This window comes from Chanos chanos, chromosome 16, assembly GCF_902362185.1.
Source record: "Chanos chanos chromosome 16, fChaCha1.1, whole genome shotgun sequence".
NCBI classification, from domain to species: Eukaryota; Metazoa; Chordata; class Actinopteri; order Gonorynchiformes; family Chanidae; genus Chanos; species Chanos chanos.
This window is the reverse complement of record NC_044510.1, coordinates 8109427-8123660: the sequence shown is the minus strand read 5'-3', so window position 1 is coordinate 8123660 and position 14234 is coordinate 8109427. Positions and strand designations below refer to the sequence as shown.

The following is a 14234-nucleotide window of genomic DNA, read 5'->3' as shown; positions in this document are numbered from 1 at the left end:
ACAAAATAAAAGAATGACTTTTTATAATAATTTTTTTTTAAATAATTAATGATTTTGTTATGAAGCTAGCAAACAGATTAAGATATGGTGAAAGACATGCATGATTTTAGTTTATTCTCCATCATTTCATAATTTCCATCCTAATTTTCCTTTTTTCCATCTCCAACCACTTGTTTTGATGTTGAGAAAACAATCGATTATTTGTTAATTTGTAATTAATAAAATGTAAGATATAAATAGCCTACACCTCTTAATTTGTGATTTAGAAAATGAGTGAATGCTGATATTTCTAGAAATCATTATACATTTTGACGAAACAGATTAATTTGTGGAAAAAAAAGGGAAGGTATGACTCCTCTCATCCACGGGTGACGGCGCCTTGACGATTGGACATCAGCGAATACTGCTTTCATCTTGCTGAATCCACCAAGAACTTGGGGAAGTCTGAATATACTTTATAAACTATAAATTTCTCTTGAAGGTCTCGCCCAATGTCACTAACCAACGTCCCAATCACTTAGTCCATTAACTCTTCACACGTTTCACGTGTTATCCTTTGAAAGACCGGATCAGACCACGCGGGACCGCATACAAGTGGTTCTGACAGATCTTTAAACGCTGTCGGTTGGGATAGTTAGTTAAGCTGTCTGTAGTGAACATGTTGAAATGACTCGATGGCCTCTCTCGAGTTCCCTGCATTCAAAAAATTCCCACTTATTTAAGTTGGATGTTGTGGACTAGTGTCAAGGTCAGGGGTGGACTAGGGAGGGCGGTGTTGGGCGGTTAGAGTTTCCATAGCGACTGTTTCACTTGGGTCCACACAGCAGTTCTGTGAGGAGTAAAGATTGAAGACTCTGATCAGTACATTTAAAATGTGCATAGATAAAAACGCATGCACAAAGATGGACACATACCATGAAAAACCCACGCAGTCGTACATATAAAGATACGTCCTAAACATTCAAACGCAGCATTTTGAAAATATAAAGCAACAAAGAAGAAGAGTGGCTCTCACCTCGCTGGTTTTAACTGCTTTGCTGCTGCTCCAGGCCACTCCCCCACCTCGCCCAGCCCCACCCTGGGCCCGCCCCACAGGGGGGCGGGGTTCTAGCTGTGGGGTTGTTGAGCGATGCTGGAGCAGTCAGTCACCAGCAAGCCCACGGTGGCGGTGCTGGGGACGGCCGTGCCCGTGACAGTACCGGTGTCGGTGCTGGTGCTGGTGCTGATTGGGACGGGCGTGGCCTGCTGGGCGGCGTGCGTGGCCATGTGACCCTGGAGCTGAGTAGGTGTCTTGCAGTGCACCCCGCACAGCTGGCACAGCAGCACGCCCCCTGCCCCCACACCCCCGAAAGCACCCCGCATGCCCCCGCTCTCCTTCCACTCCTGCTCGTGGTGTTTCTGAGCGTGCACCCGCAGGTAGTTAAGTGTGGTGAAACCTGGAGGAAAGACAGAAATGTTTTATTACGGTCACAAAGTCATTTTCAGCATCAGTATCAGCGACTTAGATATGCCCACGAAGCCGAATTTGAAGGAATATGAAGGGGGAGAGACAATGAGAGAAAACATTGGTATTTTCATAGACAGATAAAGCTAGAATTCAGAGTATTCCTGAGGTTGGTGGTTGGGGCAAGATACAGAATTATATCTTTTGCAAAGTCTGTACGTCTAAGAACGAGACTCACTGCGATTGCACAGGTGACAGACGTGATGCTGTGATTGGTTGTGGACCCTCATGTGATCGGTGATGTAAGCGGGTGACAGCAGCTTGCCGCAGATGTGGCACGGAACCTTGTCCTCGTGTCGGATCATGTGAGCGCGCAGTCGGTCTTTTGTGGCAAACGCAGACTCGCACGTCTGCATGGAGTGGAGATGGAGAAGAATGAGAGTGAACACATAACTGCGCTGGACGCAAGCATATAGTACATACTATATTTATTCAGACTCAGAAATATGACACAGACATCTCTTCTCTCTTACAGAAACACAACACACAGACACAAACACACACACACACACACACACACACACACACACACACGAGGCCAGAGAGGCTGAAGATAAAGAACCCTGTCTTAAGAGTCTGAACGGAAAGAACAGGATGCTGTACTTCACTGCAAAGTCATGTGTTCTGGACATGACAAGCCATCAGAGGTAACGGAAATAACCAGAAGGAGAAAGGAGAGGTTTTATGAGAGGGTGACCAAGAGGAGCTCGGGTTTGGAAGAGGAAGAAGAGCGCAAAAACACGACTAGGAGAAGACAGTAAGAGGAGGAACAGAAGGAATAAGGGGAAAAAAAGAGGACAAGGCAAGAGACAGAGAGAGAGAGAGAGAGAGAGCAGGAGGGACAAAGCAAGAAGAAAAAGTGAGTGAGAAGGGGAGAGGGAAGGGGGGGGGGGGCAGGGAGAGAAGGCTCCAGAGAGGGAGAGACAGAGGGCGGGAGGCAGGAGAGAGAAGGAGCGAGGAGAAGAGGAGTGTAGGCGAGATTACCGGACACTTAAAAGGCCTCTCTGTGGAGTGCACCTGCCTTACGTGACTGTTGAGATGATCTGGCCTGAGGGAGACAGAAAACAGACTTTACCTTACTGTACAACACAGAGAGAGAGAGAGAGAGAAAATCTGTGTGTGTGTGTGTGTGCATGTGTCTGATACACAGCGGTAGAGAAAGGGTAAGGAAATCCATTGGGGCTGAGTTTTCAGGGCAAAAGTCAGACAAAGTCCAGGATTAAAAAGCCTTTTTTTTACTGGAGAATACTCACCAGCAGAGACACTTAGTCAACAACTATCTGTGTCTTGAAAACTACACGCAAAAAAAAAAAAAAAAAAAAAAGAGAGAGAGAGAGATCATCCGACACATATACGTGTATATGTATGAGAAAGAGAGAGAGAGAGAGAGTGCCAGAGAGGAAAGAAAAGAAAAACCGGACAGGGATGAAAATTGAGGTTATCTGATGTGTATGTATGCGTGAGTGTTTCTCATAGTGAAAGGGATATGTACAGAATAGAGGTCCGTTTCTCCAGTCACACTGACCCGTTTTCAGTCTCAAATTAGTAATGAGGCCATCTCTCAACAGCTTTCAATTAGACTGAGGCATTTTTATCTCATAGTGTAGACAACACTTCACACAGTGCAGGAAACCGGCGTGTGTGAGCTGACCAGCACACCAGCTCATGCTGTACTGAAAATCCATAGGTAGGGTTATACTGAGGGTACACATGTAGGAGAAGTAACAGCTAACTGAGCTGCGTGCGTGCGTGCATGAGTGCGTGTGTGTGTGTGCTTGTTTTTGACAACTTCATTTTACTGAAATCACACTATTCTGCTGAGAATGCTTTGTTAAACTGGGGTCAAAATCAAAGTCCCTACTGATAAAAAAACCCCCCAAAAAAACAAAAACCGAACAGGTGCTTTCCTTCATAAAAGCTATAACTGTTATGCATTAAAACCAGAAGTGTGAGTGTTTTATGGTTAGAATCAGGGTTAAGGGTTACGTTAAAGTTGGGTTGCTGCTCTTCACTTTGTAATAACGGAAGTCAGTGGAGGATCCAGAGGAGGTATGTCTGTAATATAAGGTATATATATGTGTGTGTGTGTGTATGTGCATGCATATGTGTGTGTTTGTGTGTCTACTATTCAATCCTTTTGCCAAAGATCTTACACTAAACCACATTCAACTCAGCCAATCACAGCTCTGTGGAGCATCGAAATACTAGAATCTTCTATCTTTACACGAAAGGGCAGGAGAGCAAGCACCAGACCGTTCCCCTTTCGACAGACGACTAAATCAGTAAAAGCAAAATGGAAGCCGCTCAAGACCGATACAACATTACCATGATAGCAATCTAACAAAGACTGATGCATCCAACGAAGGGGAACCGAAAGCGATCAAGCCTGGCTTTGGTGTTGGTGTGCTGGTATGGGGTGTGTGTGGGTTGTGGGTGTTTCTCTCCGTGTGTTTACTGTACCGTGAAAAGCCTTTGGCGCAGTGGGGACAGACGTACGGTTTCTCGACGCCGCCCTGATGCGACCGGACGTGGTAGCTCATGCGGTCCTTTCTCTTAAACCGCTGCTGGCAGATTGGGCAGGAATAGGGTTTCTCGTCAGAGTGGGACAACCTGTGTCGATTCAGATGATACACGTCCCGGAAGGCCTTGCCACACGCCTCGCACGCGTGGTTCTTCCGCACCGGGTTCGGGTTCGGGTTCGGGGTCGGGGTCGGGGCCGGGGCCGCGGCTTGGATTTGGATCGGGATCGGGTTAGGGGTCGGGTTCTCGTTGGTGTTACTGGTTTGTGGAGCCTTGAAAAGAGAGCGAGAAGAAATGTAGAGGCAAAGAGAATCAACAAAGTTCCCGAGCGCGCTGCTAAACTGAGTCGGCGTGTTACACGTAGGCAAAAAAGATGAAAAGATGGCATCAAAAAAAACCCCTAAAATGAAGACTTTTTTTTGTGAGTCGGGAGCGTGAGGTGCGTCGCTTAAGCCATCTCTCACAATGGAAAGTGAGGGGATGAGTCATTTGTTATACAACCTCTGACGCACTACTGTGATATTTGGGGGAAGAGACCCTATGTTGCAGACTTCAGTTCTGTTGACTCATAGTAACTGTATCCCTTTTTTTTTAATGGCAACAACACAGGTATAGAAATGCCCTGTTAAAGCGAAGCAAAGAAAGAAAAAAGAAAGAAAGAAAGAAAGAAAGAAAGAAAGTGAGATAAAGAGAAGAAGAGAAAGAATCTAAGATGGAGGAGCAGAGATAGATCAAAAGACACAGAGACAAAGAGAATATGAATATGGAGAACATGAAGAGGGAGAAGAATGAAAGTATGGTGACGAGTGTAGGAGAAAGGCAAGTAGAAACATAGGGAGATGAAGGTCAAGAGAGAGAAGGACGAGGGGAAAAAAGGGAGAGAGAGAGAGAGAGAGAGAGGGAGAGAGAGAGAGAGAGAGAGAGGGAGAGAGAGAGAGAGAAGTAATAAAACACAAAACCAAGCCAAAATACCAACCGGCACTAAGGAGGCAGAGACCACGACAGCTGCGGGGAGAGGCTGTGGCGCGGCCATGGTAACGGTTGCCGTGGCGATGGACACCGCAACGGTCTCCACCTGCTGACTGCCGAGCGGGGAGGGATGGGTCAGCGGGTCAGTGACGGTGGAGAGAGTGGACGGGATGGAGAGCTGGAGGAGAGAGAGAGGGACCGTCTGTCTCTCCACCCGTCCGCCCGTCTTCGTCCCGTCCTCCTTCTCGCGGGTCTTCATTTTCACGCCGGTGTGGACGGACTGATGGCGTCTCAGGTTGTAACTGTTCTTGAACTGCTTGTTACATATAGAGCAGATGTGGGCAGGACGGGGAGGACGGGATACGGGTTTTACTGGGACGAGGAGAGAGAGGGAAATGTGTTTCAGGAATTTCACACTATAACCATCAATATGCGTCTTTCGTTATTATCTCTACGCTTATTTTAGTAATATTAATTCGCAAATAAGGCAATGTAGCCAGGCACTCATACCTGTAGACCATAAGCCACTTTCACCCTCCAAACAACGCCATACTTACAAAAGAAAGTTCAAAATACGTTGGAATAGTAACAGACCTGATCTCATGACCTTACGGACCACAGCTATGGTCAGCAAGGTCATTTCTAATAAGAAATTTTTCCACTTAAAAAAACTTTCCCAAACTGTACAGCAGTTATACTTCAGTGCTGAGACCCCCTCCTCTCCCCTTCTCCTAGCCCCTCCCTTTCCCCTCCTTCACCCCTCCCTCACCTGGGACAGGCTCTTCATTCAGTGCTGCTGTGTCCACTGTGGAAGGAGGCGAGACTATGTGTTCTGTGGGCGGGCTCTGGGCAGTGTCTGTCAGCTCTGGGAGAAGATCTGATTGGAGAGTTGTCTCAGTTTGGCTTTGTGAAGGTGTGGTCTGAAAAACGAAGGGGGTACAACAACTTTTTTTAATTTGAAGTTAAAAGTGCACTTCCTCAAACACTTGTTTAGCAGTGATTTTAATGCTAGATGATTAATATGTATGGAATGTGAGCAAGAACAGGCATGTATTAACAACACTCTGTTGCTCTCTCTCTCTCTGGCACATATTCTAACGTGTCGGCATGTTGTCGCTCATGACAGCTTACCTGAAACAGGAAATTGCTCCAAGCAGCATCCATATTGACTTGCAATGATGAAACTGTGCACGCAGTGAGTTGATCAAATTATAAGAGCGTTACGCAAGAGCGTATGCAGTAGCCTATGTTTGCACTGTAAAGAGTGATTGACCTCTATGTACTAAGTCAGTCAGTTAACGTAGTAAAGACACTCACAGTAGCCACTGAAATTTGTTTTAAGTAGTTGGCGTGGTGAATGACAGATAAAAAAATTGATTTGCCCTCGCTGACGGAGGTGTTATTAGAATGTGAGTTATGGTGACACGAAAATAATAATGAACATCTCGTACATATACGTGAAATTGTTATTAACTTTTTGACATCATTATATATCCAGCACGTTATAAAAATACAACTTGATTATGAATATTTTCACCAACACCTGTCTTGAAGTAATTTAACTTTTCTAGCGGACACAACGACACATTCGCAGACTTGAAATTTCGGCAACGGTTACATTTATCATGCTTCTAATAATGCACTAAATAAATCTTGGCTCATTAGCTGAATTACAATGAAAAACAATGAGTGTAATAGTGCATGCAATAATAGCATTAATTTTTGATTAAAAAGAGAGAGAGTTTAATGTTGCAGTCGCTCTGTATGTTGCGTGGGGGGAAATAAAAAATCAGTCAGTTTTATTATCAGATTCCCCTCTCCAGGCCCGAGCGGTATCTGAAAACGCCTCGGTGTTGCGTTAAATATTATTCCTGTCTCGCGCTCTGTTCAACGGTCGTTGTCCAAGCTCCGCCTCGGCGTTTCAATCGAGAGGATGACATCTTTTTTTTTCTGTAACACTCTCCCTCCCGCCCTCGCGCTCTTTCTTCCTTTTCTTTTTTTATCCCTTCTTCTTCTCTCACCCGCTATCTCTCCCCCACCGCCGTGTCCCCCTTGTTTTAAAGGGATAGTATTTTGAGCGTACACCCCCTCTCTCTGTCTTCGTCCCCTCCTCCATGCGATATTTTCAAGCTGCCGTGTGTCGTCCTCTCAGCCCCCACCAACGCTTGAGCTTTGGCCGACGGAAATTTAGCTATTTAAAAAATACCGAATATCGCAAAAAACGTATAATAGGGTCTTCGAGGATGTACAACGATTTTCTGGAGAAAACAGATGTGAGCAAGCTAACAGTTTTGAGGTTTCATGTAAGCGCTAGAGGAGAATGAAAAAAAAAAAGATGTCGTAGGCCCTTAAAGGTAAAGACTCACGCAGACGTAAGAGCAGTCGGTCAATAATAAACACTACATCACCGTTTTCTGATAGGTACATCATCTGTTACTCGAAACTCTAGTATAAAATTACAGCAAAGCAAATCCAATAAACAGATTCAGAGTAAAAAAATCGCACCCAAAAACAGTTGTATGTGTTTTTATTTTCAAAACAAATATTACAGTACATTTTGTCTTCCCCAGTATTGTATCTGCAAGCCATAGGCACTGCATAATATGTAGGCTTAGACAATAATACATATTTAGAAGCAATTTCACAATTCCAATGTTCCAGCTCACAGCAACAGACTTCAAGTTGCAAATATATTCACCTACAACTACCCAGTGATACATTCATAGGGTTACGGACAAAACTGGCAATTTTGGTCACACTTCTTCCTATGGGGCTGGAACACAACAACAGGCAAAGGAAGTTGGTTGTTGTTCTCTCTACATCACTCATCATTTATCACATAAACAACAGTGTAAACCAAACCAAACAGTGATTTAAAAAAAAACAAAAAAACAAAAGCTTGAATAATCAAACAACATTAAGCACTGAACGCCAAAACAAAACATAAATAGCCATAAAACTGTAATACTTTAGTGGCCTATATTTCAAGTGAGGAATGCGTAGATGTTGTTGGTGTGTATGATCAGTATGTTTGTGTGAGTGTGTGCATGTGAGTGTGCATATATATATAAATAAGTTTATATATATATATATATATATATAAATTTCTTTATTCCCTGTCCCACCTTAATAATGCCAACCCACTCTGATACAGTATACATACATATATTTATATAGAATCATTTCCTCATCCTCCATAATTATTTAGAAATCAAATAAACAAACAAACAACAACAAAAAAAACAGCACTTAGAGAATGATTAAAATCACAACTTGTGATACATCAGCATAACTTACTGATAACGCACACTTCTAGTGCAACTATAAAACATCACAACTGATAAAAATATAAGATACAGAAATAAACCAGCATCAAAGGAATTCCACCGAAAATAACAGGAGCAAAAAGTTCATTTTCTCAGATATATTAAGCTCTATCCATCTATGACTAAATACAATAGCAATCATAAGAATGGCTTTTAAAAGGTCCCGCAGTTTTTCACCTTTTACCCATATTCATCTATATATTCATCTGGCCTTCATCCGTCCTCCTCTTCCTCCTCCACTCTTTTATTTCACTGCTTCTACATGCTTCTTTCTGGCCGTTTCTCTTTCTCTCTCTCTCTCTCTCTCTTCCTCCCATCACACCCTTTTTTCTCTCAACATTCTCCTCACTGTGTTTTGCTCCTCTCTTTCTCCCGTTCAGCCACGTCAATAGCTGCCATGTTGCGGGATGCTACGATAAGATGGAGTGCGCTGATGCCAGACTTGAGCAGACAGACCACGCCACACACTGCAAGCAGCCATTGTAACCACACTGCAGAGGGACATAGAAAACAGAGCACAAAAACAAAACAAAACAAAACATGAGCATCAGTACCAACCGCTGTGCATGTATATATATGTATATATGTACATGTGAGAGGAAGAAGTGGCATGTTTTCTATATTTAAATGACAGCATCTTTAGCCCAATCTGTAAACCTATGCAATGATCTAATAATGATGTTCATGACATTGCTCTAACTCAGCATTTCTCAAACTACTGGGCCGCGGACCTGCGTTGGTCCACAGAGCCCTGCCACTATGCCAGTCGCCAGTCAAATTATACTCAGTGCTTCTGTTGCTCGGCAGGTGAAAACAGTAACGTTTAATTCAAGATTCTAGAATGTTGGGAAAGTTCTCATGGGTGGGAACACTTAACATTCTAGAATCTTGAATTAAACATTACTATTTTCAAAGTAGGAAGTTCAGTCAAAGGACCTGGCAGTTTCCTCGGCGCCGGTCCGCAGCCCATAGTTTGAGAAACGCTGCTCTAGTTCATTCATTTCTTTCAGACGGAAAGATCAGATTAGGACACGGAGCTGTGATTAGACACTGGGAAATGTTCTGTGAGCTACAGTATATGAATTTGTATTTGACCCTGATCTGTTATGTGTCTATGAATATGTTTCCATTAATGTATAGCATGTAAACAAACATTTTTATTAGCACAGCTATACAGGTTGGCATGTTTTAACAACATATTCACAAACGTGTTCATAAAATGTGTCTCAAAACATGTAAGTTCATTCCTACATGGTCACATCAGAGAGGGGGAGAGAGAGAGAGAGAGAGAGAGAGAGCAAATACTCACCATGTGGTTCTTCAATGTGGTACATCACATACAGAAGGCAGAAGAACAGCTCGTTCCCCATACACATGAAAAACAGTACCGGCTGTGGACAACAGAACAGTTAGATGAGGCCCAGGCCTGAGTGAATGTGAGTGTGTATGTGACAGTGTGGTAAATGTGTAAATTACCCTGGAGGTATAGTAGAGTCTGAGAATAGGGTTGCCAGAGAGATCAATGGTCTTGTGACTAGACGCTCCCTTCATGATGGAACTTGGTGAGAGAGAGAGCGAGAGAGAGAAACAGAAGAGGAAATAGTTTCAAAGCAAAGCAAAGATTAACACCTTACACTAATAACAAAAAGAATAGTACACATATGCTACATAAGTAGAAGAAGTCTGAGAATAACAGTGTCCTAAATTTTGGGTCTCTCTGTGACTTGTGCAGGTGAGGAAAGTTTTTACCGTTGCACATGACATTAAAATTAATTTTCCAGGTGAAACATAATATGTTGCTTCACTAATACGGGGGAGAATTTCTTTTTTTTTTTCCACTTTGCAAGTGAAGCTGTGTTTTTGTTCTCACCTGTGTAGGTAAAATTTTTTTTTTTTTTTTTTTTTTTTTGCCTGTCTTACCTGTGCAGGTGCAACCAGTGGCTAGCCACATCCAGACTCATGCTGAGCTGAAACAGGAAGGTGTAGGATGGGTAAAGCAGTGCTAGATTGACCAGCAGACACATGGTGGCACATCTATCAGTCAGCATATCCAGCATGGCACCAAACTTTGTACCTGTCAATATGACAAAAGGGGATATTTCAAAGCTTATGCATAAGAAAGAAATAGTTAAGTGATTAGAATATGCGTAGAAATGATAGTATCGTTACCTTGATTGAGGGCTCGGGCCGCATGCCCATCGAACGCGTCCAGAAGGGCGCTGAGGAGGTAACAGATGATGGCTGGTGTGGGGCAGGATGGCATAAGGTAAAATGCCAAAAGCGCCAACACAATACGCGCATAGCCTGAGAGAGAGAAAGAGAGAAGGAGGCAGAAAGACAGGAACAGCGAGTGTAGGAGAGGTGGACTCTGGGTGCTAATAGATACGATTAAGTTAAAGACCACGAGGTAGTTTACAGTTCAAAGTACAAGATCACAGAAGTAAGTGGGTAGACATCAGGAAAAGCGTGTTTGGTCGTTGTACTTAAGTACAGAATCGATTCAATAAACCAATGAGAATTTCTCCAGAATCAAAATATACACTCCCCATATTTATTTGCTGCCTGCGCCCCATCACTAGACTTCTCCCCAATCAAAAACCCTTCGGCAGCGCAAAATATGGTGCGCCACAATCTTAAAATAGACACACAGCTGATGACCTTGATAGCATTTCATTCACTAACGATAAACTGGTTGGCAATAAACCCACAGCACACACTTTTGGATTGTGAACTGCCTTCGAGTTGAAACCATACTGTGCAACACACTGCAATGAAACAGGTCTCTCAATCGATATACATGAGCGTGAACTTACCTATCAAATTCGGAACGAATAGAAAAATGTTTTCTTGGGCCATTGTAGCGGCCGTAAAGCTTACTCCTTAGCGGGGCGCCTTCCTCGGATACAGGCTGAAATATTTTTCTATTTCCCTCTACAACCCTTCCGACCGAACAGGGATTTCAGACAGTGTTAGGTGACGACAAATTTCCGGTATGTGCAACGCTCAAGCGGTTAAAGGAAACCTCCCCTTTAATCGTCACCAGCTCCATCTTGAACTCACTTTACGACCATGACAACACTTCTAGGATCGGTTTTTATTACTGTAAATCCCTTGTCAGCTAAGGAACACTAATACACATGTAATAAGAAAATCGTCTACGAGCTTTTCCAGGAAGTGACGCTCTGTAGCTCGGAATAACATGTCACAGACAAACTACTACATTTGATTTAAATCTTCAGAATTATCGCGGTTTCCAGGGCAACCGCTTCATTCCGAGGCCCTGTTTCTTGTAACTTTAACATGACCCATTGACGTCTCTCTAGACGGATGGCCTCTGATACACGATATAAGCCAGAAAAAAAATGTACAGATTAAAGGGTTTAAATAAACATGTACGACTTGGGAAACAACATTTTATAACTATTATGATAAAACTATTATAAAAAAAAAAGTTTTATTTGTTGTGGGCATGTAAAGCCCTTTGAGACTTTAAATAGTGATACTGGGCTCTAAATAAACTTGGACTTTGAACTTTAAACTTCCCTTTGAGTAAAGGAAATAAAACGTTTTAGACCGAATAACAAGAAACACAAAGAAATGTCACTTTTTTTTTTTTTATCCTTTTTTTTAATGACTTGTTAATTATTTCTGTACAACAAAATCTTCAATGTCCATCTCTGAGTTGTCTTGTATAACCTGAACAAAGTTTGGCCATTCTCTGTACAACATATTTGTCTGAATCATTTACCCAACCGTAACACTTCCATTGGCACACGTCACTCACACACTCTCTCTCTCACACACACACACACACACACACACACACGTCACTCTCACACACAAAACTCACATTTCTTTGACAAGCTGAGGTGCACTCTCACACACATCATTTCTCACCTGCACTCCTCTGGTGAGCACACGCTCATACATACACACGTACACACCTGCTTGCACGCACACCCACCAACCCCGTTCTCTTGGCTCTGCCATCAGACCTCAGTTTGACAACATGAGGGCAATGACCTCACATACTCTTCCAACGTATCCCCTATCTCAGTGAGAACACCCCCTTCAGACACACTAATAGAAATCCAGCATGTTTTGCTGTAAACACATCTTAACAGGACTCTCCTAAATCTAGCCCTCTGGATAGGAACTGAGGTTCTAGAGTCACTCTCCCCCACCTGTCCCTTGAACAGTTTTAGTGAGGGAGTAACAGTAGTAGTTAGGGAGAGATAAAGACAAAAAAAAAAGGAAGAAAGAGAATGAGGGAGGCGTGAAACGGATCACAGGGGACCAGAGTGGGGAAGGAAGGAGAGGGGTAAGTCCAGAGAAGTGTGAAGTGGAGCCAGGCACGAGGGAAGTGAGTGAGTGAGTGTGAGTGTGTGACGTGTGTGTCCGTGGAGTGAGGTACTGCATGTCTCCTTTGTGTCACAGAGAGAGAGAGAGAGAGAGAGAGAGAGAGAGAGAGAGAGAGAGAGAGAGAGAGAGATCAGGAGCTCGCTGGTGCATACTGAGTTGGCAGTGTAGGTTCGGAGACTGCTCCACCAGACATTTTTAACATGAACTGTTAGAACTCTTTACCGCCTCTGTGATAACTGCTGAGGTCTACTGAAGGTTTGGTTCAATGTAAACTGCTTGAATTCTCTCTGGTCCCAGTCAAACAAACAAAAAAAAAAAAGAAAAGAATTCTATAAAAAGAAATAATATGTAATAGGACAGGAAATGATAATATGACGCAAAACCTGCTGGATTGTGGATGGGGATGGGGGGGGGTGTTCAAGGCGCTGTACAGTATCTTCAAATTTTCTATATGGCTAAAAAAAAAAATTTCTTAAAATGTCCTGTACAAGTTTAATACTGGCTCTAAAATACTACAATCCCAACAATGCACTGTGTAAAGACACCTTTCCCTGAGACAAAACAAGGAATGCTGGGATAGGTAGTCTTTTTTTTTTCCTCCTAAAATGAGACTTGTCTCTAGGCTCTCTCTCACAGTAACATTGCTTGCACTTCCCACCTAGTGGTCAATATTGGCAAGAACTTTAACAAAACAAAACAAAACAAAAAACAAAGAAACAAAAAAATTAGAATATCAGAATTAGTGTACAACATAAATATTACAACTGCAGTAGTAGTAATAATGACAATGACAATAATAATAATAATAATAATAATAATAATATCAATAATAACGATAACATCTACACTCATCATGACATACTGCTCAATAATAATAACTAATTATTATTATCATTATTATTATTATTACTATTATTATTATTATTATATACAAGAATTAGAGTTAGTGCTTTTCTGTACACACTCGAGTACAATATTGAGCAAAAGTGTTGAACAGTGAACAATCTTAAATCATACTGCCAAACATTTGACAGCTATTATACACATATTTATATTCATATATAAATGTGTAGTGTGTTTGTATGTATACAAATGATCTCTGTACACTGGTTTCATGCAATGAATTGCAGCAACTCTCATATGCACATATGCATCACATATACACACTCCTCTTTCTGTAAAACAAGGCAAGGAGAAGCAGTTTCTGGTTTTAGCAAGCAAACTTTTTTTTAAAAGCCCTCTCCACCAAAAATGTTCAGAGGTTAGTAAAAGGTACAGTCTTATATCGAGTGTTCTGATGTACAGGCTACCCACCCACATCAGAATGGTCACTGAGAATTATTGCTTGGCCAAAACTAATGACAACTTAGTGGCAGCATGCCCTTAAAGGGACGGTGGGTGCTTTTTGCAATAGGTCAGCCGAACCTTTAGATGGCAGTGTAACAAAAGAATGTGATAAAACACAGAATAATAATAATAATAAAAAAAAAAAACCCACACTACTTCTCCTTGCCCTGCTACAAATGTACGTTTCATTAACCCTAATGAATAAA

General features: G+C 42.4%; 2 protein-coding genes across 3 annotated transcripts; both read right to left on the bottom strand.

Moving 5' to 3' along the window:
- Positions 1 to 266: 266 nt before the first annotated feature.
- On the bottom strand, positions 267 to 6192 carry maza (MYC-associated zinc finger protein a (purine-binding transcription factor)). Its single transcript, XM_030793624.1, has 8 exons — positions 6125 to 6192; positions 5763 to 5913; positions 5001 to 5365; positions 3965 to 4296; positions 2489 to 2552; positions 1683 to 1854; positions 1016 to 1436; positions 267 to 829 (listed from the first exon to the last, which is right to left on the bottom strand). Exons 1-7 carry the CDS (start codon positions 6155 to 6157, stop codon positions 1108 to 1110), a joined length of 1446 nt encoding a protein of 481 aa, XP_030649484.1. The 5' UTR covers positions 6158 to 6192; the 3' UTR covers positions 267 to 829; positions 1016 to 1107.
- A 1961-nt stretch (positions 6193 to 8153) lies between these two features.
- cdipt (CDP-diacylglycerol--inositol 3-phosphatidyltransferase (phosphatidylinositol synthase)) lies at positions 8154 to 11268 on the bottom strand. 2 transcript variants are annotated; one of them, XM_030793648.1, is made up of 6 exons: positions 11133 to 11268; positions 10489 to 10623; positions 10240 to 10393; positions 9796 to 9877; positions 9629 to 9710; positions 8154 to 8810 (listed from the first exon to the last, which is right to left on the bottom strand). In XM_030793648.1, exons 1-6 carry the CDS (start codon positions 11173 to 11175, stop codon positions 8665 to 8667), a joined length of 642 nt encoding a protein of 213 aa, XP_030649508.1. In that variant the 5' UTR covers positions 11176 to 11268; the 3' UTR covers positions 8154 to 8664. The 2 variants fall into 2 exon arrangements, with proteins under 2 accessions (XP_030649508.1, XP_030649509.1); XM_030793649.1 differs by lacking the exon at positions 10489 to 10623.
- Positions 11269 to 14234: the final 2966 nt, after the last annotated feature.